This window comes from Podarcis liolepis (assembly GCF_965112155.1).
Source record: "Podarcis liolepis genome assembly, chromosome: 7".
In the NCBI taxonomy this organism is placed as follows: Eukaryota; Metazoa; Chordata; class Lepidosauria; order Squamata; family Lacertidae; genus Podarcis; species Podarcis liolepis.
In genome coordinates this window covers 42,014,087-42,039,939 of record NC_139561.1, presented here as the reverse complement: position 1 = coordinate 42,039,939, position 25,853 = coordinate 42,014,087, and the positions used below count along the sequence as shown (strand labels likewise).

The 25,853-nt window shown below is 45.5% G+C and overlaps 1 protein-coding gene and 1 long non-coding RNA gene across 13 annotated transcripts in view; one reads left to right on the top strand and one right to left on the bottom strand.

The window, feature by feature from the left end:
• Positions 1 to 25,218, top strand: part of GSE1 (Gse1 coiled-coil protein) — a 439,018-nt gene extending 413,800 nt beyond the window's left edge. For all 12 annotated transcript variants that reach the window (XM_083513482.1, XM_083513478.1, XM_083513474.1 and 9 more), the window contains 13 exons: positions 99 to 286; positions 1,718 to 1,915; positions 4,001 to 4,192; positions 4,300 to 4,616; positions 5,723 to 6,050; positions 11,794 to 12,386; positions 15,014 to 15,126; positions 16,295 to 16,565; positions 17,759 to 17,866; positions 20,084 to 20,458; positions 21,917 to 22,183; positions 23,193 to 23,296; positions 23,431 to 25,218. In XM_083513482.1, the coding sequence (XP_083369608.1) occupies positions 99 to 286; positions 1,718 to 1,915; positions 4,001 to 4,192; positions 4,300 to 4,616; positions 5,723 to 6,050; positions 11,794 to 12,386; positions 15,014 to 15,126; positions 16,295 to 16,565; positions 17,759 to 17,866; positions 20,084 to 20,458; positions 21,917 to 22,183; positions 23,193 to 23,296; positions 23,431 to 23,565 (3,189 nt within the window). In that variant the 3' untranslated portion in view covers positions 23,566 to 25,218. The remainder of the gene's footprint in view (positions 1 to 98; positions 287 to 1,717; positions 1,916 to 4,000; positions 4,193 to 4,299; positions 4,617 to 5,722; positions 6,051 to 11,793; positions 12,387 to 15,013; positions 15,127 to 16,294; positions 16,566 to 17,758; positions 17,867 to 20,083; positions 20,459 to 21,916; positions 22,184 to 23,192; positions 23,297 to 23,430) is intronic.
• On the bottom strand, positions 10,788 to 12,349 carry LOC310711672. Its single transcript, XR_014528563.1, has 2 exons — positions 11,504 to 12,349; positions 10,788 to 11,136 (listed from the first exon to the last, which is right to left on the bottom strand). It is a non-coding gene; the product is annotated as an uncharacterized lncRNA (long non-coding RNA).
• Positions 25,219 to 25,853: the final 635 nt, after the last annotated feature.

Genomic DNA, 25,853 nt, shown 5'->3' with positions numbered 1-25,853 from the left:
AACATCTAGAGATGTTCCACAGAACCTCCCCATCCTATCCATTCCCCCTGCCCAGGGTGGACTGCAGACTGATCATGTCTCCCTTTTTCTCCACATAGCAAGAAGCCGGGTCACGAAGCAGTGGTGGAAACAGCAGCAGCAACAGGGACCGCCTGATGACTGAGGCCCCGTTACCCCAGGAGAAAGCCAGTGGCCCAACAGTCCCTTCTCACTTGCTGGGGACGCCTTATTCCTTTGGGATCCCTCCTAACTCCATCGTCCAGGACTCTCGTTTCCCACCTCTCAAGTAAGTGCCTGCTGGCTGGGGCTGATGGGAATGGTAGTCCAAAACCTCTGGAGGGCACCATGTTGGCCAAGGCTGCACTAGAAGGACAGACCCTTCTTCGCCAAAGTGACAGTGTCTTGGGAACCAGCCTCTGCCTTGCTTGCAGGCTTGGGTTGCCTCTAGAGGTCTTCCTGACTGCAGTATTTGCAAAAGTCCTTTTTCAGTAACAACAGCTATCATGAGCCCATGAAGATGTGTTGGTAGTGCTGTCAGGGGAGAAAAGGGTCAGGAGTGCAAAATTAGATCCTGGGGAGGGACCAAGCAATCATGGGAGATGCTGGAGAGGGTCTGAGCAGGTTGACAGGGGAGAGTCCCCTCTTAGTGACATCAGATCCCCCAACCACCGTGGTACAGCTGCTTGACTCGTGCACCACCACCTGTCAGTGAAGCACTCCCCACCCAGGGTGTTCCAGCTCCACCTCTGTTGCCAAGGATCTGTTAATGGCTGCAGCAATGTGAACAGACCCAGCCTGCTCAGCCTTGTGGGCTGGGGAGGCAACTGTGTGAATGACTGTGCCTGTCCTGCTCTTCAAAAGGGGAGTTCAGCCATGTGTTCTAGAGTTCTGCTATGTCTTCTGAACTGTATAGCTTGTAACCTGATCTATGTTGGGGCTCTGTAGTGAGTTCTGGAATAAAGCCTTTAACAATAATTGAGCTGAGAGTCCAAGAACTGAGTCTACAGATGGGAACCAGGACACTAGCATAGCATTGTGTGTACATGTAAGTCTCTGATAGCTGGTTAGAGCATGGTGCTGATAACACCAAGGCTGCAGGCTCGATCCCCATATGGGACAGCTGAATATTCCTGCATTGCAGGGGGTTGGATTAGATACTCAGGGTCCCTCCCAACTCGATGATTCTATGTAATGGGGGGGGGGGAGGAGAGAGAGAGACAGTCCTGCCTGAGATGGATAGCCACACTACTTACCCTCCCATTTCCAAAAATGGAATCTGGCCAGAAACAACCTGCAAAGGAATATGATACACAAAGTGAGGAAGTGCTGTGTGTGTCAGGTATGTACATGATTGGATGTGTGTCCCACCCCCACCCCGAAACAACTGCTTTAAAATCAGAATGCAGCAGCTTTGACTGCTCAGCCTCATAAATAGATCTTGTTCTGAAGGCAAAATGGAGAGCACTCTAGTGAACACGTGAGCACTTTATTGCTAAGCAGGGAGCTTGAAAAGTGTGGTGCCTGCCAGTGTGGCTCCTTTTCCCATATGGAGTCCACTGTTTCCCTCCTCTTTTGCCTCCGTAAGTGTGGGCTGGGCACTGATGCACACATGGGGAGACTAGATGCCCTGACCAAAGGTCTCCAGGCCCCAATGGAAGCACAAGCTCAGGAGAGACAACGTCCTCCACTTCTTTCCCTCTTTCCTTCCACTCTGCAGCCTCCCACGGCCTGTCCACCATGTGGTGCCTCCCAGCGCAGTCACAGAAGACTACCTGCGGAGCTTCCGGCCGTACCATACAGCTGAAGAGCTTCGCATGTCCTCCCTGCCTCCCATTACTCTGGATCCAGCCACAGCTGCTGCTTACTACCACCCCAGTTACCTGGCTCACCATCCTTTTCCTCACCCAGCCTTCAGGTAAGGGCCAAAGATGATGCAAGCAAAGAGCTTTGCCGGACCCACTCTTCGCCTTGTGGGCAAGGCAGGATTTGATTGAGCAGTTTGGGCAGTTACCCAGGCGTGTTCTTTGGAGCCAACCGCTAATAGGTCTTAACAGGTCTTGCCCACAATGGAGGGCTCTCTGAGGACTTGAGCACAGCTGTAATAAAGCACAACAGGCCATCACTTAAAGCAGCAGCAGGAGTCCAGATGCTGGGCCACTAATTTGTTCTTTGAATGGGGTCCTGTTGAGCGGTTTCTGCCTCCGCCCAGCTTCTGTTATGCCCTGGTCAGCAAGACACGCTGTGCCCATGGAGAACTGAGATCAAGCAATGGGCTTGGAACACAAATGCCTTTTGAGAGAGTGAGCGGGGAACCTGAGAAGCTGTCTCCAGCTTTTCTTCGGTGGCTTGCACGTTTGCCATGTTTTTTGAGGCTGCAGATTCAAAAGTGCAGCAGCTGTGTGGGAATGTGTATGGATACAGTCCGCGTATGGGCCTTACCCGCGCCTGGAGAGGCCACTCTTCAGATGCCTCCATCTCTTGAGGTTAGGGGGTTGATGGCTAAAGACTTGGTGTGCTATGTGGGGATGCCCCAGCTCTAAGATGCCCTTGCAAGACCCTTGTGCTTGATAGCCTCCTTTTATAAGTTTGGGGCAAAACGTGAAACTGGTTTTATTTTACTAGAGGACATAATGCATTTTTACTCAGTGGCGGTCCTCCCTTGTTTGATGTTCTTACTTTACTGTTCTTGGGGTTTTATTGCTAAGGTTGAAATAATTTGTGGATAAGACAGAACAAAATATTTAAAGTAAAAATTAGGTTGGGAGAAGTTTTGCTCTCTTTATTCTCCACCCCACCCCAATTCTCCTCTAAGCTAAAACACAGTTTAGATTTAGATTGGATTTCATGGTGATCAGGCTGGCAGGGTCTAGGTCACAGGTAGGCAACATGTGGCCCTCAGCCCCAACACTTCTTGAAGCTTCCCAGAGTGCCTTTCTTCCTCGCTGATTTCCTCTTTATGTTTCCTGGCTTTTGAACAGTGGTAGCTGGTGCCCATTTGGGCTGGAGGGGTGGATGGGAGCCCAAGAGTGGGTGGAGGCAGAGCCAATGATAGGCAGAGCCAAACAACTCTGGGTTTGTTCTCCTTTTTGCCGAGTTTGTACAAAAGGAGTGCTTGAGACCAAGGTGAAGAAGCTCACAGGCAAGTAAGAAGGCAAGCAGTGGAGGAGGGCTGGGGGCAGGCTAAGGTTGATGGGCCAGGGGCCCCATCTGCCCTAATGCACCAGGATCCACTGCTTTTGAAAGCGTGTTCCCCTTTTTTCTACGCTTTTTCAGAACTGGGGCTGCCTTTTACTTAATAAAAAAACATTGTTTACTTCTGAATAAGATTGGGATTTCTGATCAGAGATTGCCTTGGTGAAAACTTTATTCTTTGTTCTGATTAACACTTTTGTCTCTGTCTGTGCCCATCAGTTGCTCTGGCTCCACCTACTGCCAGCATGCGGGCCCCCGACACGAGGGAATGAAGTTCTCGAAAGACAAAAATGTGTTGGTGGTAGCCCCAAACCTCAGCAACAGCTGTGGGGCCTCAGACCCAGAGCTGAAGGCACAGTCCTACCATATACTGTATGCACCAGATGTGGGAAGCCAGTTGTCCTACAGATGTTGTTGGACTACAGCTCCCATTATCTCTGACCATTGATTAAGCTGGCTGGTTTTGATGGGAGATGAAGCCCAGCAACATCTGAAAGGCCACAGATTCTGTGTCTCAGGTACACACCTTTTGAAGGGCTCACTTGTGGTATTTGTTAGCAGGATCTGCTTGGTTTATTTAGTACCAACTGTGAAGTTCAGACAACACAAATGGGATTAGTCGCCATCCTATGGCTAGAGTGGCTGGGGAAACCCAACCAGATGGGTGGGGTATAAATAATAAATTATTATAAATTATTATAGAGTGTTCTGCATGTAATTTTGCTCTCTTCAGTCACCAAATGCATCTCTCTCGTAAACGCAAAGAAAGCTACGAGACTTTTTAGGCTAACCGCACCTCTCTTTTCAGGATGGATGATTCGTACTGCCTCTCAGCTCTACGCTCACCTTTCTATCCAATTCCAACTCCTGGTTCACTCCCACCGCTTCATCCATCAGCCATGCACCTCCACCTGTCTGGAGTGAGGTACCCCACCGAGTTGTCTCATTCGTCTCTCTCTGCCCTTCAGTCCGAACGCATATCCAGCCTGACAGCAGAGAGGTATGGAACCATTCCGTGGCTGTTAGAAGATCTCAGCTCCTTTGGGGACAAAATGAAGGGTCCACCCATTAGCCCTTCCTGCTATGCCTTTCTCTTGTTTTTTGCAGACTGCAGATGGATGAGGAGCTGCGGCAGCGGGAGCGAGAGAAGGAGCGAGAACGGGAAGCTGATCGCGAGCGCGAGAGGGAACGGGAGCGAGAACGGGAGCGGGAGAAGGAGCTGGAACGGGAGCGGGAGCGGGAGAAAGAGAGGGAACGGGAACGGGAGCTGGAGAGGCAGCGAGAAAGAGCCCGGGAGAAAGAGCAGAGCATTGTCAAAGCCATGGAAGGCCCCTTCTTACCAGTGTCAGAGTTGCACGGACTGAGGAGTCACCCACCAGAAGAGCGTGTCAAACCATCTGAGCAGCTAACGCCAAACCGAGCAGGTGACCTGAAATAGCCACTGAAGTAGCTTTTGTTTGGGAATTTGCTGGGGGTGGGCAGGGGAAGCAGCCCATTTGCCATGGGCATTACATAGCCAGCAAACACCTGAGACTCAGCCCCTGGGCATGGAGCTTGAAGAAACATCACCTGATTTGATTATCTGTGGGCTTTGGATCTCACTGAGGTGCTGTTTCTGGTGGTTTTGTGATGGCCGCTGTAACAGCACTCATGGGATACACAGTCTGCAGTAAGTTTCCCCACAGGATCTATCTAATGTCCTGTTGTTTTCATTGCATACACTACTTCATTAATTGTTGCACAGCTCTAGTAGCTTTGTTTGTGCTGAACAGGTTTGCCATTCAGGTGCGGAATCTGATTTGTGCTGCAGAATTTGACTATAAGAGAATGGAGGCAGGGTTTAAGTCCTTCCTCACCCCTAAGGTCTGTGCAGAAACCTGTAATTTGTTACTGTTTTCTGGTAAAGCATTTCAGCTGAGCTGACGGGTTTCCTGTAGTTATTCTGTCTTGTGCAGATTTCTGCTCGTCATCCATTGCTGTATATGTGAGCTATTGGCCAGCGAATGACTATGGCCTTCTCTCCTCCACTGCTGCAGAACATTGCATAGGTGAACTGTATCAGCATAAATGTATTCAGGTTACCTGAGCCAAAAATTGGCACAAAGAATGTAGCTTTTTTGTCTGCATAGCCTTGTTCAACACAGGATGAACATTTTCAGGGGTCCTAGGCAAATTCTTTTGGCCAATGGAGACCCTTCCTATAGCATATATATATATCAATCAACCTCCATTAACATAGGCCTGGGCCATGTCTACAACTGTGAGTTCACCTGGATCTGCTGGATGTAGCTCACATGTCCTGCCTCTTTCTGTACTGTGGGCCCTGGCATGATGCAGTGGCCTGTTGGGACACTGAGGTGCTGCTGACCTGCCACACTGTTCTTCCCTGACTAAGATCCTTTGTCCCACCACAGTTGTGGACAACCATAGGCACAAATGCTACATACCCCCAAGTATCCTGCTGCCACCTCAGACAGCATTCCAAGGCTAAGGGGACCCTATTTGCATCCTGCCTTTTCCCCCCTTACAGAGAAGCCCAAGGACTCTTCTGCTATCCAGACCCCCAAGCCAGTCCAGCATCCTTTGCACTCGTCGTCTGCCTCGCACCATCCCGTGCCCAGCCTCATTTCCAACCACAGCATCTTCCCCCTGCCTGGCAGCAGCACAGCCACAGCGCTCCTCATCCAGCGCACCAATGAGGAAGAGAAGTGGCTGGCGCGGCAGCGGCGGCTACGGCAGGAGAAAGAAGACCGCCAGTCCCAAGTGTCGGAGTTCCGGCAGCAAGTTCTGGAGCAGCATTTGGATATTGGGCGCCCGCCCGGCCAGATGGAGGCCGAGCACCGGCCAGAGAACCCCAGGTAAGGCTTTGCTTCTTGAGTGGCCTCTCTGCTAGTGGAGGCCTCTTGGATCCTACTGGCTGGCTACTCTCTGTTCGCATCTGGCTTGCGGGGCAGAGGAGATCTGAAAGCGCCCAAATCTTTCACAGGAGTGGCAGCCCACCTGGAAGGGGTTGGCGTCTCAGAAGGGTAAGCAAAGATCCAGAGCCTTCATCTGGCTCCACTATGTTTGGATTTCAACAGGCAGGAGCTAATGCCATCTGACAGCTGCTTGGAAGCTTTTGCAGAATGAGCCTGGTGGCCTCCATCCAACCGACTGTGACCAGGTGTCACTAAGGCAGTTGTCACTAATTGCTGCCATCGCTGGCAGATGGAGGGAGCAGGGAGCTGAGTCTTGGAGGCCTCTAGATCTGAATGGGCTGCAGCGTCGCTGGCACTGCTGCTTCTTGGCCCTCCCAATGTATGACCCAGGAGGGGGTGGGAGAGTCCAAGGTTGGCTTTGAGAGCCTCATTTGCCTGCTTGGCCAAGAGCAAAATGATTGCTCTTGAACAAGGCAGGAGTCCCTCCGGCCACACGGCTGGTGCATGTTTTTGACTGTGGACCAGGAGCCCACACTCCAGCCAAGGCAGCAACTTGCTTCCTGCCAGATCAGCTTCAGAGTCCCTCCGTCTCAGTCCTGGGCATGGTGTGATGAGTAGCAAATTCCAAGTGGGAATTGGGGAGCAAAAGCACAGCTGTGTGAAGAGAGAAAGTGTCTCTGTCGCTACTGCTGCCGGCTCCCTCTTGCCTCTGGGTGGATTGATATCTCCCTTCTCGCTCTATTGCCAAGCGCTTACTTAAGCATCACTGACTCGACTCATCCCTTTGGCTCTGCTGCTGGATCCCATTGTTGGTTTCGGGTATCAAGGGGATTAGAGGAGCTAATCAGGTATAAGAAGGAGTGGATTGCTGGTCTGCACTTCAGTGTCAAATTCTCATTTCATCATCCTCTTCTGCAATGGTTCAGCAGAGCTACACACAGAGCAAGGTCACCTCTAATGCGTACAGTGAGAAGGGCCTTGGGCTGTTTGCTTCAAAAGCCACAATCCAGGGGCTGCTAATCCGCTGCGCCTGGATAATGGCAATGGGTGCCATGGAAGCTACAGCCATAGGCAAGTTGTTGTTACGGGGCCATTGTTGATCAACAGAAAGAGACGTTGTCTCATTCTTTCTGGTTAACTAGAGAGTGTCTGCACCACTCCCAATTTGATATTTTTAAGGATGTGTTTTTAGGACGGGTTTTTATGAGTAAGAATCTATTGGCTTTTGTTTTTTATAAATTGTTTTTCTTTAAAAAAGCTTGTTGCTCTAGTGAATTATATTGTGCTTGTATATTATGTGCCACTTTGAGTACTATGTTGACAGCAGGAATGCCATATGGGAGGGGATTTTATCCAATGCTAGTCCTACTCAAGGTAGACTCATTGACATTAATGGCAAGACTGATTTAGACCCATTAATTTCAGTGGGTCTATTCTGAGTAAAACTTAGTTTGATACAACCTTGTGTGTGCATACAGAAAAACACATTTATTTAAAAGCACTTACATAGTAATTCCTGTTTCAAAAATATCCAAGCAGTGTATAATCTAACAAAACACAGAAATCTTAAAACAAAAGCACAAACTAAAACCAGTAAAATAGCAATATAAAAAGACATAAAAGCATACAAAAGCAAAACAGAAATTCAGATAATTCAAACACTTACAACAACCTTTTGGGTCAGATAAAGCCTGGGCAAAAAGGTAAGTCTTCAGGAGACATCTGCAGCAACAGACTGCTGCTGCTTCGCATATGGCAAAGGAAAGAGTATCATCCATGCACACACACATCCAGGAGCTTAGTTGTGGATAGTAACACCAGCATCCTTCTCCAGATTCCCCAACTTTAAATTGTGTCCTTTGCAAACACTGATGCCCAAGACTTCTCCGGCTCCTCAGCAGTCAGATTACAGATTGAGGCAGCACTCTGAACTTGATGCTCCGCTGCACGGGGCCCTGGTGCTCTGGAGTGGAAAACTGTTAAATGCACAGCTTCAGCACATGCAACATTTATCCTTCTAACAGTTTTAGCCCTTTTACTAGTTATTTAAGAAGGATTTCATGGTGTCATTCCCTTTCTGCCACTAGAGCGTAAAGCTTTTTTGTGGCATCTTTGCACAATCTGAACTTCAGAGCTTGTGTGAATGTGTAAGTAACTAAGGGCAGAGTTATTGGTCTGGGTAGTGACAGAAGGACACACTTAGTGCCCCTGTCATCATCATCAGTTTATTTGCATTTCTGTTTTCCATAGTAAACTATGCTCAAAGCAATGTGATCCCAATAAAACAATGCATAAAATACACGCAGGTCCTAGTTTACAAACACAATGCATTCCTTGGAAATTATTTGTTAGGCGAGTGTTTGCGTAACCTGTCAACAATTTCCGTTCACATAACAAGTTGATTCTTTCCATTGATTCCTATGGGGGTAATTCTAATCTGTCCTCAATCACAGAATTTGTCATGCACACCTGTATAGTGAGGTTTGGGTACTAATTCCTTGTGTTCGGATAAGTGAACATAGCGAGTGTTTGTAAAGTGGGACTTGTGTGTAACGCTTCATGATAATTCACTAGCTGTTTATAGGATATATCAGCAAAAGTTAAAAAGTAATAGAAACAACATTTCAGTAGGCTGGAATAAACCTTATTAATAAATTCAATATTACAGCAATATTAAGTGATAATAATGATTCAAACTAATATTTCATATTAAAGCATAACAATAGGAAAGTAAAATCTCAAAGCAGCAAAACTAGTATATCTTTTCCAGAGTCGATGTTCTTACCAGCAAGAGCCCTTGAACAAGATCCCTGCCCACCAGGCTAGGCAAGGTCACCATAGAGAAGCTGGGAGCTGGGCCTTGACAGAATTTGTACACAGATCACCCCATCCTCAGCAACTGGGTAGGGAAGGGGAAGAAGTTGCAAGGAGGTTCCTGCACTGAGCTGGGGCTGGACTAGATGGACTGCAGGGTGACTTCCAGCTCTCAAATCCTTTTATCCTTCGAGTAGCATGATAGCTGTATCAAACCTGAATGTTCAGAAGTTAGCAGCAGTTGCCAGGGAACAACCACAAGAGAGGGTTGTTGCCACTGTGTCCAGCTTGTGGGCTTCCCGGAGGCATCTGGTTGGTCACTGTGGGAAGCAGGATGTTGGACCAGATAGACTTTTGATCTAATCCAACACGTCTGTCCTTGTGTTAGCAGGTGACAGCAAAAAGGGCCCGGGGCCATTATGCTTAATGATCACTGGGTATCTGAGCATTTCAGAGTCAAGGTTCACTTTCCAATGTTTCAACCACATTCCCCAGTGCAATTGCAATCATAACGGATGCTTGCTAGCTGTGGGGATGGCAATGAATTGTTCATTTTCTCCAGCAACAGAATGTTGGGTTTGGATGCTGGGATAAATATAATCACAACAAAATCAGTAGATTATGCTAAAAAAACCCACATTTTTTGCCATTATGTGACCCACATTGTCTCACTGTTTGTAGCAGAGGTCCTAAAGTTTGCAACCTCCAACTTTTGAGTCTCAAGTACACGGCAGCTGAGTTTTTGGATACCCAGCTGAGCTATTCAGGAGAAAATTGGCTCAGTTAACCAAAAAGGTTTTAGGATGCATCAGACCAATCAAATGTCATTGGCTGAGAAACGTCTCTCCACAAATCAAACCCAGGGGGAAAGTAAGGGTATGCATGTATGAAGCGAGATGAGCGCTGCACCCCATAGTCCCCTTTGACTGGGCTTAACTGCCCAGGGGTCATTTACCTTTACCTTTTACCTGCATGTGACAGGAGGCACTGATTTTAACTTCTATGGTATGCCCCCCAAGCCCTACAGGATCTGTCAGTGCTGACAATATTCCCATTAGCCAAAAGTCATGTAACTTTAATCCATGCACTTCTTTGTAGATCTAATACATTTTGGGGGAACCGTATCCTCTCCCTCCTTAATCGAGCACATATTTACAGATGGAATTTCCAAATCCTACTCAGCAATACAGGCAACTGATAACAGTGGCTGGTGCCCACTGGGACTGGCAAGGCGAGAGACCAGAGCCAGTGACGGGCAGAGCCAACTAACTCTAGTTTTGTCCCTATCCTCTTCCTTCCTGCTGAGTTCTACAAGGAGCTTCACTGAAAGTAAGGAGGAGGAAGCTGACAGGCAGGCCGGGGCTGGTTGGGGGCAGAGGTTGGTGGAGCACTGCCCTGCTCAGCCTAACAGAACAGCCTCCACTGCTGAGTAAGTGGCCTTGACGAAGTCTCTGCCCATTGATGAAGTCTTGGATTCTCAGTGAGGGTGGCAGATCAGTTAGAATAACAAAGAATAATGAGAAATGAGCGCAGATGCGTTGACAAGGTGTTTGTGTGCATGTGCATTTTTGGGTTTCCTCTTACCTAGTTTCTGCTGCAGCTAGTCCAGAAACCACTAGGTGTCACCCCAGTCCCAGCCTCCCACAGATACAGATGTGTAGGCATGTACATATTCCCAGCCAAACTGCCCTCCAGTGATAGCTTTATATGAGAAATCTGATGTTCCAGGTTGGCCCTTCTGCTTTTGCAGCTCACTGCACAGGCCTTGTTCAGTTATAGCAGAGGGTGGACTATATCCCAGTGTGGAAACTGGGCTGTGTAATATCTCAGAATGACATACTGCAGGCAGGCGCAAGACAACTCTTCCTGTCAGTCTGTCAGTCACTTTATTTACAAACTACTCTCCTGCACACATTATACTCAGCAGTTCATAACAAAGCACTGACAAAACTACAAACACAAAAATAAATACAAATTAACTGCCATAGGAATTAGCAGTAGATTCAGTGTCCATCACTCACATTAGAGAGGGTTCCATGAAGAAAAGCCTGTCATTTTTCTGACCACAGAGCCTTCTGCTACATACCAAGATGACACTTGGGCCACATCTGCCCCATGCATCTAAAGCACTCTTAGAGCACAGTCACAGCTTCTCCCAAAGAATCCTGGGAACTGTCGTTTGCTAAGGGTGCAGAGAGTTGTTAGGTGACCCCTATTTCTCTCACAGGGACGCGGGTGGCACTGTGGGTTAAACCACAGAGCCTAGGACTTGCCGATCAGAAGGTCAGCGATTTGAATCCCCGCGACAGGGTGAGCTCCCGTTGCTCGGTCCCTGCGCCTGCCAACCTAGCAGTTCAAAAGCACATCAAAGTGCAAGTAGATAAATAGGTACCGCTCCGGAAGGAAGGTAAACAGCGTTTCTGTGCGCTGCTTTGGTTCGCCAGAAGCGGCTTAGTCATGGTGGCCACAAGACCCAGAAGCTGTACGCCGGCTCCCTCGGCCAATAAAGCGAGATGAGCGCCGCAACCCCAGAGTCGGCCACGACTGGACCTAACGGTCAGGGGTCCCTTTACCTTTACTTATTCCTCTCACAGAGCTACTAGTGTGAGACTGGTTTAACAATCAATCCCAGGGAGCTCTGGGGATTGTAGCTCTGTGAGAGGAAGAGGGAATCTCCTAACAACTTTCATCCCCATCAATGAACTGCAGCTTCCAGGATTCCTTGAGGCAGAGTCATGACTGCTAAAGTGGCAAAGTAATGCTTTAAATGTATGGTGCAGATGTGGCCTTAGTCACAGTGAAAAGCACTTATTTGTAGAACTTACCTTGCATGCTTTGTTAATTAATTGTACCTCTATCCTTTTTGCAGATCAGGACCAAACCGCCCTGAACCAAGTAGTCGAGACCAACCGCAGCATTTTGGAGGCCCCCCTCCGCTTATCTCTCCTAAGCCTCAGCACCATCCTGTCCCCACTTCCCTCTGGAACCCTGTCTCCTTGATGGACACTTCTGAGGCACGAAGGATACAGGAAAGCCACCCTCTCCCAAGCCACAGCACCCAGTATGAGTCCAGTCGGCAAGCCATCCCCCTTGTGAAGGTTGAGCGGGTGTACTGTCCAGAGAAACTCGAGGAAGGGGCTAGGAAAAGAGAAGCCCTGGAGAAGTTCCAGCCTCCTCGGGACCCTGGCGGGGCAGAGCATAGTGGCTTTTCCCATGGGCCCTTCTTAGCAGAACTGGAAAAGTCCACACAGACCCTATTGAACCAGCAGAGAGCCTCCCTCTCACAGGGTGGGCAGTTGGTTGACATGAGCTTGAACGCCAAGCCAGGCTCACCCTATCGGCATCCATTACCCAGAAGCCATGACCCCATGTATGTTTACGACGAGTTCTTGCAACAGCACCGGAAGCTGGTCAGCAAGTTGGACCTGGAGGAGAAAAGGCGGAGAGAAGCCCAGGAGAAAGGTCAGTGCACAGGCCCTTTGTGGAAGGGCCTACAATACATCCAGCACTCCGGAATGCCTCCCCTCCAGGTCTTGTTCCTGGAAAAGGGAAGGCTGCACAGGCTTTTTAAATGACTTCAGTTTTGGAAGTAGAAGTCTCAGTCATCCTCAGGAAAATAGGAAACACAGGAAGCTGCCTTATATTGAGTTGGACCCTTGGTCCATCTAGTCCAGTGTTATATATGTACTAGCTGGCAGCAGTTCTGCAGGTTTTCAGGCAGGGACTCGTTCCAGCTTTACCTGGAGCTGGTGCCTGGGATTGAATTGGGGACCTTCTGCATATAAGATAGTTGCTGTACCACTCAGCTAAAGCCCATCTTCTGCAGCTTTCTTACAGAGAGCACTAAATAACATAACTGCAGAAAAGGAAAGGGAGGTGCTTAGAATGGTCAAGAGGCCACACAGCCCTCGTGGGCTCTCAGGTGAAGGAAGTCTCTGCCAAAGAGTCCCTACAGCAGAGCTGTATGGTTTGGTTAGAACCAAGGAACTTGTGTGAAAAAGAAAAAGGTATCCCTCCTTCAGATTTGATGTTTTTCCTTGTGCCAGGCTAGGGGCGGGGGGCATGGAGAGAAGCTCACAGCCAGTGTGTGATTTGGTAGTAGGGACCCTGCTAGCTTCCAGGTGCCATCCTTTGTAGCCAGGTGTGGACTTGGTAGGGGCACTTTTTTTTAAAAAAAACCCCACACACTTTTATGTTGTTATTTTAAAAAGCAGCACAGCACTGCAAACTTTGGTTGCTCAAGGCTTTTTTAGCAGGCATACAGAAATTCCTAAAAGTGGATTCAGGAACACATTTTCCTCATTGTGCTGACTTTCCAGTTCCCATTTGGAGCTGGAGACATGTCCAAACAGTAGGTTCAGTCACTCCTTGTCTAACACCTTGCTGTAAGCATTGTGTCACTACTGATTGATTATAAAAAAATGTAATACTTAGTATAATAGTACTATTTAAGTGGTTTTCTGCTAGAGATTAGTAATATAATCTCTAGTAATCCAATCTAAATCCCACACCTGTCAGAATGCATCAAGAGATCCACTTCCATTTGGATCCTATTGTGTGGTGTCCGGAAAAAGCACCCTGTTCAAATTGTCCTCCTGATTGAGAAACCTGGAAGAGCAAATACTGAATACACCAGAATTTAGGAAGAGATCCACTGAAGCCGGATTAAAGTGTGCTGCTGCCTGAAGGATGAGCAAAAGGCTGTATCTGAGATATCCTACCCCTTGATTTGCATAAAGCTTCTCCAGTAGGCAAGTTGCCTCATTTGTCCCAAATTAAAAGCATGGCTTGAATTTGTAATGTCTAGAAGGAAAAGTGTAATGTTCAGGGAAAACCAGCCTTTTGGGGGTTTTATCAAAGCCCCAGTATCTTGGATCACATATCAGAAATGGATTGACCCTCTAACGTGGCAGGCTGCTTCCTTTCCCCCCATCCACTTTGCCTGCCTTGAGCACACTGTCCAAGTTGCTCCATAAATCCTGCCTCCAGTTAATAAATGATGAACTGAGACTAATAAAGCAGCTTTAAATATTAATCTGGAATGTAAAACCAGAGTGCGATTAGCAAACAGGAAAAAAGCAGGGCACTTAGTTGGGAAAGGTGAGTTTGGCACACAGGGTCTGCAGTTTCCATTGTGTGATGTTACTGTTTTCTACTTGTAGCTGCTCACATCCCTTTGGGCATAAATCAGCTTATTCTCTCTGCCTTCTAGATGCCTCCTTCTTCTTTGGCTGCCCCACTAACCTATGCCAGCTAGCATCATGGTTAGCTGCTGTGCCACTGGGAGCATGTGATGGTGGCATGCCAGAGCATTAACAGTGGCTGCTCCTGCAATACACAGATGCGCTCACTGCAAAGACTGGGAAGCATGAAGGACTGAATCTAGGAATCTGGCATGCAAGCCTGTTCAGTACGGGGAAGAGTCCTGGCCTGATCATTAGCACCCCACCATGTTCATCTGCCTAGCACCTCCTGGTTGCCACAGGCTTCTCACTGTTTAGCAGGTGCCTCAGAGCACCAGGGCATTCACAGCCAACTGCCTCCTTTTATGGGCACAGCAGCCATACATCCAAGGGACCACAGCACAGTCATTGCATTGCACAAGCAGCTGGCTTCCACCTGCCTACCTTCTGAGCTTTTCATTTCATTTTTTTCTGGTCAAATTTGATCTTGTTTTGTATAACTGCATTTTTTGTTTTTTGCAGAAGGCAGAATACATACAAACCTCAGTAGGATTCTGTGCCTGTTTTCCCCAGACATGTATCTGTACAGGAGGCTGATATCTTTCCTGAATCAGAGGCCCAGAGAACATAGTCTGTTGCCCTTGCTGTAACATTATCTGGCTCTGCCTGCACACTCAGAACAGTGATGACAATTAATTCAGCTGCTCCTGAGAACAACCCACTAGGATGCAAACAGCCCTCATGGTTGGGCCCAGTTTTTACTCTAAAGCATATTCCATTATAGACTAGATTGTGTCTCTTAGCCACAGGAAAACAAAAACAAAAAAAGGTCGTGATGATGCTAGGTAAAAGATTTGCAGCTTCCCACAACCTTCAAGTTGGCCTTCTCTGCTTTATTATGTACAGGTTACTACTATGATCTGGATGACTCTTACGATGAGAGCGATGAAGAGGAAGTGCGAGCCCACCTGCGATGTGTTGCAGAGCAACCCCCATTAAAGTTGGACACCTCCTCTGAGGTAAGCCCCACCTCTTACTTCACATAATACTATGGACAAATTCTGGTCCATAATAATTTCCAAGAGTTGACAAGTCTAGCTGCGCCAAGTAAGATCACTTGCTAACCTATTACCAAGAACTGAACTTTGCTAACATCATACTATTATCTGTCTTTTAGAGCAAATATGCTTGAGTTGAAAAGTGGGAGTCTATGACGTTCCAAATATAAATGATTTGTTCAATATCTCAGGGCAAATTCCAATCAGTGCCACAAATCCCAAGTTCTTGCAAGTGGCACTTTCCCCCTACCCCCAGCTGTGTGCATTTTTCCAGGCTGAGGACTGAATGCTGATCTCAGCCTGGAAAAGTTCCTAGAGTTGAAGGAGGAAGTAAAAAAGAGTGACTCTCTTCCCACTTCCTCCTTCAACTCTATGGATGCTTCAGTCACTGCCTTCTGAGTCTCAAGAGGGAAGAGCACAGAGTAAAGAGCCAGTAGGAGTGGGTAGGCTCAAATGCAGTTTATCACTTTTTTTTATTAAAGAGGTAGCAACAGTAGTACATATTAGCTACTTCACACCCTTCCTACCCACCTTCCCTATAAATGGGCACTGGTATACTGTATTAACTCTTTTTAAAAATTCAAAGCACATTCTCACTTGCATGTTTTGGCAGAAAGAGGATTTTAAAAACAACAACAAATGGTTGTCTAGTGCTCTGTTTGTGTGAATGGGTGGGTGTTTTGTATGTGAGGGGGGAGAGAGAGAAGTGGCGGTAATGGACGTCTCAACTCCCCTCACCCACTCTTTATCACACCACAAGGAATGCAGCCCTCAAGTTCAAAAAGTCTGCCCACCCATAAGTGAAGCACAAGCACATTCTACCTATTTTTTCCTTTTCCTTTTCCTTCTTCTTTTGGCTGTCTGAATATTGTCAAGTATTTGGATAGGCCATTGATAACTTATCTTCTTTTCTATGTAGTTGGTATACTGTAAGGAATTAGGCAGCTAGGTGTTTCTCTTGAAAAGAGAATCCTTTACTGAGCAATGCAGACTTCCTGTGGTTTCTTTAAACAAAATGATAGCACATACTTCACCTTAGAACTAATATCATGGAAACACTGGTTGATGTATACCTTTAAGCAAGAGAAACCATCTGAATGAGCATCCCTCCTTTGTTACGCTCTTCCAGAAACTGGAGTTCCTACAGCTTTTTGGACTGACCACCCAACAACAGAAGGAGGAGCTGCTGACTCAAAAGCGGAGGAAGCGGCGGAGAATGTTGCGAGAGAGGAGCCCCTCGCCCCCTAGCGTCCAGAATAAACGCCAGACACCCTCTCCTCGTTTTGTGCTCTCAACACGTTACAGCCCTGATGAAATGAACAACAGCCCAAACTTTGAGGAGAAGAAGAGATTCCTTACCACCTTCAATTTAACCCACATCACTGCTGAGAAACGGAAAGGTGAGTATTGGTTTGTGGGAAGATGGGTCGAAGATCTTCCAGGATGTGAGGGAAGCTTAAGGGGGTCTGGTAAGTTCAAAGACCATACAGAGGAGCATCTCAGTTCTGTACCTCCTGGAATCTGTTGAACAAACTGCAATCTGCAAGCCAGTGTGTCCAAGGAATGCAGAAAAAATCATGCACTTTTGTGTAAACTTGTATATGAGGGTCAAGTGTCATGTGAAATGGCCTCTTGGAAATTGGACTGTAGGCCACTTGACTTCTCAAAGCCTCCTCTTCCAGAAGCAACCCACATTACAACTAAAGGAAAACTGTGGATCTGGCCTTTGTCTAGTGCCAAAACCTGCTGCTGCCCTGCAGTTGTTACACGGCATTGTCTTAAGAAAGAGAGAACAGCCTGGTAGTGTTGGTGTAGCATTGTGATGAAAAGTATGGGCTAGGGACTACCAAGAAGTATCTCCAGATCTCAGCTTAACCTGAAACTCAATACTCTGGTGCTTAACAGCATATGGGCAGCTGGTACAAGCTTTTGAGTTCAAGGCCCTTAACAAATTAGATCCAGGCTATCTTAAGGACTGCCTGATCCCTTATATCCCTACCCAATCACTGAACTCTTGTGGGGTGTCTCTGTTAGTGTTCCCCCATGGCTCAGATGCATGGCTTGTAACTATTAGAAGCCATGCATTCACTTTTGTGGATCCAAGCCTGTGGAAATCCCTTCTAACTGAAATTAGACAGGCATCTTCCTTGCTGAAATGTCAGACACATGACTTAGGCTTTCTTGGTCCAGCAGGCATTTTAAGGTAGTGTTTAGTTTTTGCAATGAATTTCTATTGTTTTATTTCCCGTGAAGGTTATTTTTATGTGCACCCCATAGAAATGCTAATGATTAAGTGGTTTATGTGTCTTAAATTAGAAAAAAAATACAATAAAATACAGGTCTTTATAGCACAGTTGTGAGGATTAGTGATGATATATGTGTGCTGCTTTGGTTAACTCTTAAAAAGTGCAGTATATATTCTGAGAAATTATGTGGTGTTAGATTTTCTTATTAAGAGCCAAGAGCAAAAAACGAACAGGCTTTACTAACCAGGAATGGAGAGAGCTGCTCTCTGGGACTGTGTATCAGTCCTGCCTCTTTCATTTTGCCTCTGAGCAAAAGCTAGTTTTGCTCACTGCTTCTCATCTTTCAGATACAGAGAAGCTGGTGGAGATGTTCCATGCCATGAAACAGAAAAGTGCCTCCACAGCAGTATCCGTGAAAACCTCCCCACGGGACAGTCCTAGTAGCGTCCAACCTGGTAAGTGGCTATAAATGGCAACTGTGTGACAGCAAGGGATTGATGCCTTCTTGGCTGGGGCTTCTTGAGGCTGCAAGATGTCCCAGTGGACTTGATTATCCTTGTCTGTGACTTTCTGCTAGGGTAAACCAGGCAGATTAAGTCCAGGGAGACGTTTTGAGTGCCCGATTACAGGAGTGTTGTTTGTCTGCCAAAACAGAACATGTGGTGTACTTCCAAGAACTGGATCTGCAATACAAACCAGTACACATTTACTCAAAAGTAAACCCCACTGATTTCAATGAGGCTTACTTCCAAGTATGTATAAAATGAGTTGCAGCTGCCGCCAGACTTTACAGAAACCTCAAAGGGAGGGGTGGGAGTGCCCCTTGTGTCTCATTATCTCCAACTGCTTCTTAAATAACCCAACAATAGGCACATGCCAGAAGCTGCAAGCTCAGGAGGGCTGGGTTGTATGTAACTTCCTACACTGCTCACATAGTTTTGGTGGGAGGTATTTGCATCTTTTTATTTTATTTTATGTAAAAGCATTTCGAAACAATTTAATATTTCAAAAATCTCTAAGGAGTGTAAGCTATTTACAGTGTAAAAATACATTAAAACAAAAATACAACTTAAAACTAATAAAAAAGTATAAAATGCCCATTTTGTCACTGCCCTATTATTTTGTGTAGGGTGCAGAGTGTAATTTCTAAGTGAATGTACGGAGCTCTACAAGGGCAGGCAGTCTTTCTGGTAACCTGGTTGTTCAGGGCTTTACAGAGGTTGTGTGCCGCCGCCACCCCTCGTCTCTGCCAAGCAGTAGGAAGATTCCAGGGAGTTGCAGGCACTCGCCTAGGGTTGTGTTTCCATTGGGAAATCAAGGCACAAGAAGACTAGTGTCTTTAAGAAATGTTTTATTTTACACATATTTACACCTAAAGCCTTCAGTGGAGGGGTTCCCTCACTGAGAGAAGTGAAGTTACAGGGAAATGGGCACAGGGCCTTCTCGGCAGTGGCACCCTCCCTGTGGAATACTCTCCCATCAGATGTAAAGGAGATAAATAACCATACAACTTTTAAAAGACATTTAAAGGCAGCCCTGTATTGGGAGGTTTGTAATGTTTGGTGTTTTATTATGTTTTTATGTGTGCTGGAAGCCGCCGAGGGTGGCTGGGGAATAAATAAAACGTATTAATAATAATTTATTACTATACCCAAAGAGCATCCCCCATGGCTCCTCTGATAGCTACAGCAAGCTTGGGTCCAAAGCAGCAGTCATGGCTCCCAGTCTGTTGATGCAACCTCCTCCAGCCAGTGCTTCATGGAGTTCTTCCCAACTTCCTTCTTCTTGTTGCCAGCACACCTTGCAAAACCAACAAAACAAAAAAACCCCTCTCCTTCCATCTGCTCACCCACCCACCCTTCCCCATACCTAGTTTTGTTTTGTTTTTTTAACAGGACATTTTTCCTGTGTGATGTCATACCTCCTGTAACCTCCCCCTCCCAACACTATTATTTCTTTTGCTAACACACAGCTGCAGGTGGAGGGGCAAGGACAGCACCTGCATGGTCAATTGTTCTCCTTCTAATCGCATTCAGCCTGTAATTTAAATCTAATGTCTGGCATCTTCCCTTCATACTCCAAAAAAACAGCTAAATTCTAGCCCTTTATTCATTTCCAGCATTCACTAACTCTAGCAGTTCTGAGTGCCCTTGCACCCCCAAACTCTTGTTACCCCAGATCTGTAACGTGTCAACTGCGCATTAGCACGCTTCCTCAAATGAGGCAGCTTATTTGTGCACACAGATTTGCTTGCCTTGAGCAAAGTTGTTGCTGCCTCCCATGTTCAAAGAGAGTCTTATAGCTACCTCAAGGTAAATTTTGCAGTATTCTCGGAACAGAGCAACCAAGGGATAACATGTCAGCTGAGTACAAGTCCCAATTTGCACTTGACAATATGTCATCAAAGGCATTGTAAGAGGTCTTTGGAAGCGTCTGCTATTATTTTAGGAAAGAAACAAATACTCACCCAAGTTATGCATCCCAACTGAAGCAGTGTTTCTGTTCTATTTCTTTATGCCAGAGAATTAACAGTAACTCCAGAGTGCAAAATGGTAATTTGTTTTTCAGAACCCTTTTGTTCAGTCACGGAACTCTTAACAAAGGGAATTTATATCGAAGCAGCACTGTGGCTGCCCCGAGTGACTTTGTTTGTTTTTCTTTCTTTCCCAAAGAGCCACAAGTACAGCAAACTGCTGTGGATTCAGAGAAACCAGTCAGCATTGCTGCTGCTTCGCTGCCAGACTCTCAGAAGACAGCTGAGCCCAGCAGAATGGAACAGCTGCGACCGCATGAGTTTCCAAGGTCCAAGGAGCCGGCTCCTATCTCTGCAGAGAAGCCTAAGTTGAGCGATGGGCACATGGCCAAGAAAAGCCTGAGCATCCTTAACTATGTCCGAGGTTCTTTGCCGAAGGACATCCCTGTGCCGTTATCACACAGTATGAATGGGAAGAACAAGCCATGGGAGCCCTTTATAGCCGAGGAGTTTGCACATCAATTCCACGAGTCTGTGCTACAGTCCACACAGAAAGCGTTGCAGAAACACAAAGGTAATGACAACTTGTAGGAGGCAAGTAGTGCCAACAGTCTGCCAGAGATATATGAGTGATAAGGGAAATGCACAGGACTTTTGGCTTATGAGGGTCAGTTTTTGAGCCCAGTTTGGGATTGGTTTCCTTGCTGCTTGCATAATTCAAGTTTTGGATATGCAGATTTTACACGGATTCATTTTAGATGACTCTACACAACCCAATTTCAATGTTTAGTAAAGCCATTGTGGGGATAGTTGCTTGAAGTATGTTCAGTGCATAGTGCATTCCAAATAGGGGGGGAAATAGTGATCATTATGGGGAATAGAATCACTGGAGTGCCTGGTACAGATTTCAACCCAGTTCATACTTGGAACAAATGTTGTATGCCCACATAAAACTGTTTACACACGTTTAATATTTTTGGTATTATCATTTGCTTCTCTTGCTAGAATAGCCTGAATGTTTTTCAGTAGGCAGTAGTAAATATGATAACTTCATGAAATGCCCTGGAAATACAGCTCACATAGTGAAAAGCTCATTAATTTTAGTGGACAGAAGTGCAGAATATAAAGTTGTTACAGTGTGTTGGCAGCAGCTGTTAGTCAAAAGCAAAATAAAAAAAATTAAGGCAGCCAATAGGAGACTCCAATTCAGCAGCTGAAGGTATGGGCCATAAATGTTTTCACTGACTAGGTCTGAGAGATAGTAAAATCCCCTGAAAACGTCTCTTGTACTGAATACAGAGCATTAATCTTGGTGACATACCTTTCCTCTGAGATAACATCTTGCGTAGAAATTGTTAAAACTGTTAATGTCCCTTTCAGCAGTCCTATTTTGAAAGAGGTGGTGGGATATTTCTTGGGCACTTGATTTAAGCTTGGCCATCTGAACTCTTAAATTCTTCTCTACGTCTGACTGCTCTGTGACCTTGACAAGTCTTTTGTTCCTTCCCCCTCCCAGAATTCCTCAATGGTTTCCCTTTTTATTTCCTTTACACTTCCCCTGAGTGTATGTGGACTCCATCATTTGGGTCTTGCTTTTAATAGTTCCTTGTGGGTGATACTTATAATTGTAGTTGGAACTTACTTTGCACAAATATTGGAGCAAGTTGCAAGGATGGGTTAATGTGATATGGAAGAGCTTGATGCAAAATTACTTCTTGCAGAGAATTTGCTTTCCTCAGTAGTGTATGTGTCTAGGCTTCTTCATTTGCTTTAGCTTAACTTAGCTTTCACTGTGGGTGCAGGTACTTGCAACCACCTGGATCTCATCCCAGAGCAACAGTGCATTTTCTCCAGAGTATGGGTAATCCACACCCTTGATATGTAAGTGGGGAGGTGGGCAATATACTTCAACCATCTTACCTTGTATTGACATAAGTATTTTGAAGTTTGAGCGCAGCTAGTCCTAACACAGAAATTAGTCAAAAGGGACATGCAATGCAGATGTTTTACCTCTTACAATGCTGCCTTCTAGGAAATGCAGTGGCACACTCCGCAGAGCAGAACCACAAAGTTGATGCCTCCATTCATTATAACATTCCGGAGTTGCAGACTTCAAGTTGGGTGTCTCTGCCACAGCAGAATGGCCAGAAAGACTCCCAGCATAAGGGTTTCATACCCCCAGAGCATGAAAAGGTCTCTGACTCAGAAGAGGAGGAGGAGGAGGAGGAAGAGGAGTATCCCAGACCCAAATGGCAGGGGATTGAAGCCATCTTTGAGGCTTACCAAGAACATATAGAAGGTAAGCTGCATTGATTCAGGAGATCCCTTGCCTCAAGTTGTTTCCCAGTGACGCAAAGGGGAAAAAGTTGGAGCAGGTTATTGCTGTTTACTTTGCTCCAATCTTAGCTGTTCCTGTGTGAACATATGCTTATATGTTCTTTGTCAAGATCAGAAGAGTATTTTGTCCTGGTAAGAAACAGTCTATGCTTTGTGGACACAAAGTTGCCTAGGATCTGTTTTTTCTTTTCTGTTAAGAGATTTATTGTACAGTCAAACCCCGGTTGTCGAATGTAATCCGTTCCGGAAATGTTCGACAGCTAAGGCACGGCTTCTGGTTGGTTGCAGGAGCTTCCTGCACTCAAGTGAAAGTCACATTGGACATTTGGCTTCCGAAAAATGTTTGAAAACTGGAGCATTTACTTCCAGGTTTTCGGCGTTTGGGAGCCGAAACGTTCGACTGTACTATTTTAAGTTCCTCAGTGCCCTTCATTTCTCGAGAAGCATCTTTCATAGTTTAAGACAGGGTAAATTTCAAGATACTTTACAGTACTGAGTTTTTAAGGATAATACGGACTACAGATGCTCTCCACTTCAGTTTCACTGGTCTGATTGCATAGTGCAAGCATGCAAGCTCCCAAGAGAGACAGCCACTGCTTGGCTTACCATGCTGTCTGAACGTGGGTTCGTGGTTGAGTTCTTTCCAGGTTAACCATGAGCTTTTTAAATCAAGGTTTGTCCTATTATTTACAGCTCATGTTTTTTCCAGGAGAGCTAAACTATGAGGTTTGGGTTCATATGACTCAATAAGCCAAACCATGGGTTAGTATAGCAGCAGAACAACCAGGGCAGGGGAGGAACAAAGCAGCCACACTCTTCTCTCTAGGAGCCTGCATGCTCATGCATTTGCACTAAGCCGTGGTCTGGCTTAGTGTGATATACAAACCAGGCCTCTTGCATGAGTACCGGTAGTTTTGTCAGGAACCTAGCCTGGTACTGAAAAGTGACAAATTCTCTAAATTTGATTGCAGAGCAAAATTTGGAACGACAAGTGCTGCAAACCCAGTGCAGACGCTTGGAGGCCCAGCACTACAATCTCAGTCTGACTGCAGAACAACTATCGCACGCTATGACGGTGAGTGTGGATTCAACACCAATTGCATCTCAGCTCTAATGTCATTTTTTCTGTTCTGTGCTTCAGGAACAAAATCCATTATTGTGGTTATACTAAATCATGTTACTTGAAATGTCTCTTCTCTTCCTGTGCAGGAACTAAGGAACCAGAAGCAGAAGATTGTCTCTGAAAGGGAACGACTTCAGGCCGAACTAGATCACTTGAGAAAGTGCCTTGCGTTGCCTGCAATGCAGTGGTCTAGAAGTTACTTCAAGGGGTATCCCAGGTGACACTCCCTTGTACTAGGCCGAACATATAGTATAGAAATAATAATCTATTTTATTACCTGGAATATTTAATATTTTTCACTGGGAGGTTTGAAGCTTAAAAATAAAAGAGAATGTGCCATGCATGGAGCAATGGACCGTGGAATCCAGGAAAATCCAAACCCATCTCTTGAAAAGATGCAACTGAATCTTTTTAAGCCTGCGAGTAACTTGCTTAGAAGGACTCTAGTTTGGTTAAATTTGAAAGGGTTATTTTCCTTCTGCTTCCTCTTCTGCCTTTTTAAAATACTGTTTTTAATCCAGAGATTCCACCAATGACACTAACATCCATCTCCCGTTTAAGGGGCCGGGATTATCTCCATACATATGCTCCTTTTTGTTGCCATATAAGTTTAATTGCTATACTTTGGAATCTGCCCATTTTATTTCTGAAATACAGTTTCTCAATCCAAGAGGAGACAAGGTACACATCAGTTTTTGTTAGAATGAACTGGATATTTTGGATACAGAAATAATTATCTGCAGATTAGTAGGCCTAGCAGAAGAAAATGCAGCTTCCAAACTTGACTTCCCATGCATCTATCAGCTTTTTGCTGGAAATGCATTTCACTTGAAAAATAAAAGTGAATAAATAAACTGAAGGTACCTTTTTATTACTGGGGAGGGGAGGATGTACAGAACAGTGATATACATACAACACACACAGATTATGTACCCCAGTGGGTAGAATTTTCATACAAAGATTTTACAATTAAAGAGTGAAAAAGGTGCTTCAGCCTTGTACTGTGTATATATTTAAAAATGTTTTGTATGTTTTTATTACTTTAATTATTGTTATAAAAAGCTTGCCATTTTCAATATGTTTCTGCTTTTTTTTCTTTTTGGCAAAAAGATAGCTTGCTTTTAGTGTTTGTACTGCTGCTGGTCAGGACATGAAAAAAATATTGAAATGTTTTTTTAAAAGAATTTTAAGGAAAAAGCTTTCCACTGGGGCACGTGCTATCACTTAGGCATTTTGCGATGCATAGCACCAGTTTCTGGTACAGTAAATTCTCCTGCGCAACTGGAGTTTCTTTTCCCCATTTCCCCCTGCCCTGCTACCCCTTTTTTCTTCAAGCACTTGGAATACTGAATGTCATATGATCTGTTGCTATTGAGAGAAGATCTTAGGGACTACACTATCAATGTTAGTGGACAATAATTGGCTTTGTTCCTTTAACCAACACCACTTAAAATCGCAGCACTAGCAGCATCAATTATATGAGGCTTCCAAAGAAGGAAACATTGTTCCAAAAACAGCAAACAGTTAATACAAAGGAAGAAAAATACTGTGATCTGTGCCTGAAGCTGTCTGTTTCCAACCTGCTTCATATACAGACCCAGTAGCACAGAAGCTACTTCTGGCACAGTGTGACCCTATTCCACAAGAATGCATGTGTACATGAGACCATGAGGGTAGATTTCATGGGTCTTTCATACCTGACTGCCAGTGCAGTTTGCATAGCATTCAGTTGGCTTACCCACATGGTCATGTTATTCACATGCCATGCAATCCTGCAGCAGGAGGGTCACATACACTAAAAATAGGTCCCAGGCTCCTAGGTCCAATGTGTTGGGGGCCCTCAGCCTTGTACTAAACCCAGGTAAGAGAGGTTTTTTTTAAAAAAAAGTTTTACTCAAGTCATGTCTTATTTGGCCCATGTAGCTCCTGCCAAAATTTAGGACTCCTCTGACTGGTTATCAAGAGCTAGTTTGGATTAGTGTTTTCTTTCCATATTTAAGTATTAAACAACATTTTCATACACAGTCCTAGCAGGTGGTTTTGCTATCCTTCCTTATAATCCATGCATTTAATTTTTAAATTGACAGCACTAGAAATTAAAGGCAAGGTGGATAAGCCAGACATCCATTCACCAACTGATATGATCTGCAAACATGCTCTAAAAAAGCTCAAAGCTTTGAGTTTTAGAGCCTTGCCTGACAAAGCAGGTTCTCCCTTTGCTTTGTTTATCAGTCTGGCAACACCAGTCTTTTGTGATGTATGGAAGCACTGTTAGATTAATCTATGTCCCTTTAAGGGAAGCCTAGAATCAATATTATAAAGGATCAGGCACATTATTTTATGTGCACTGATCTTTCACACTTGAGGGGATTATATACACAAGCAAGGCCCAGCCCTCCCAAGTTTAAAATGGTTTCCCCTTTGCCTTAACTATTCAAGGCCTCACCAACCAATATTTGCAGAATGTGTGGCAAAAGCACAATATTTTGACCAAGAATATAATATAACC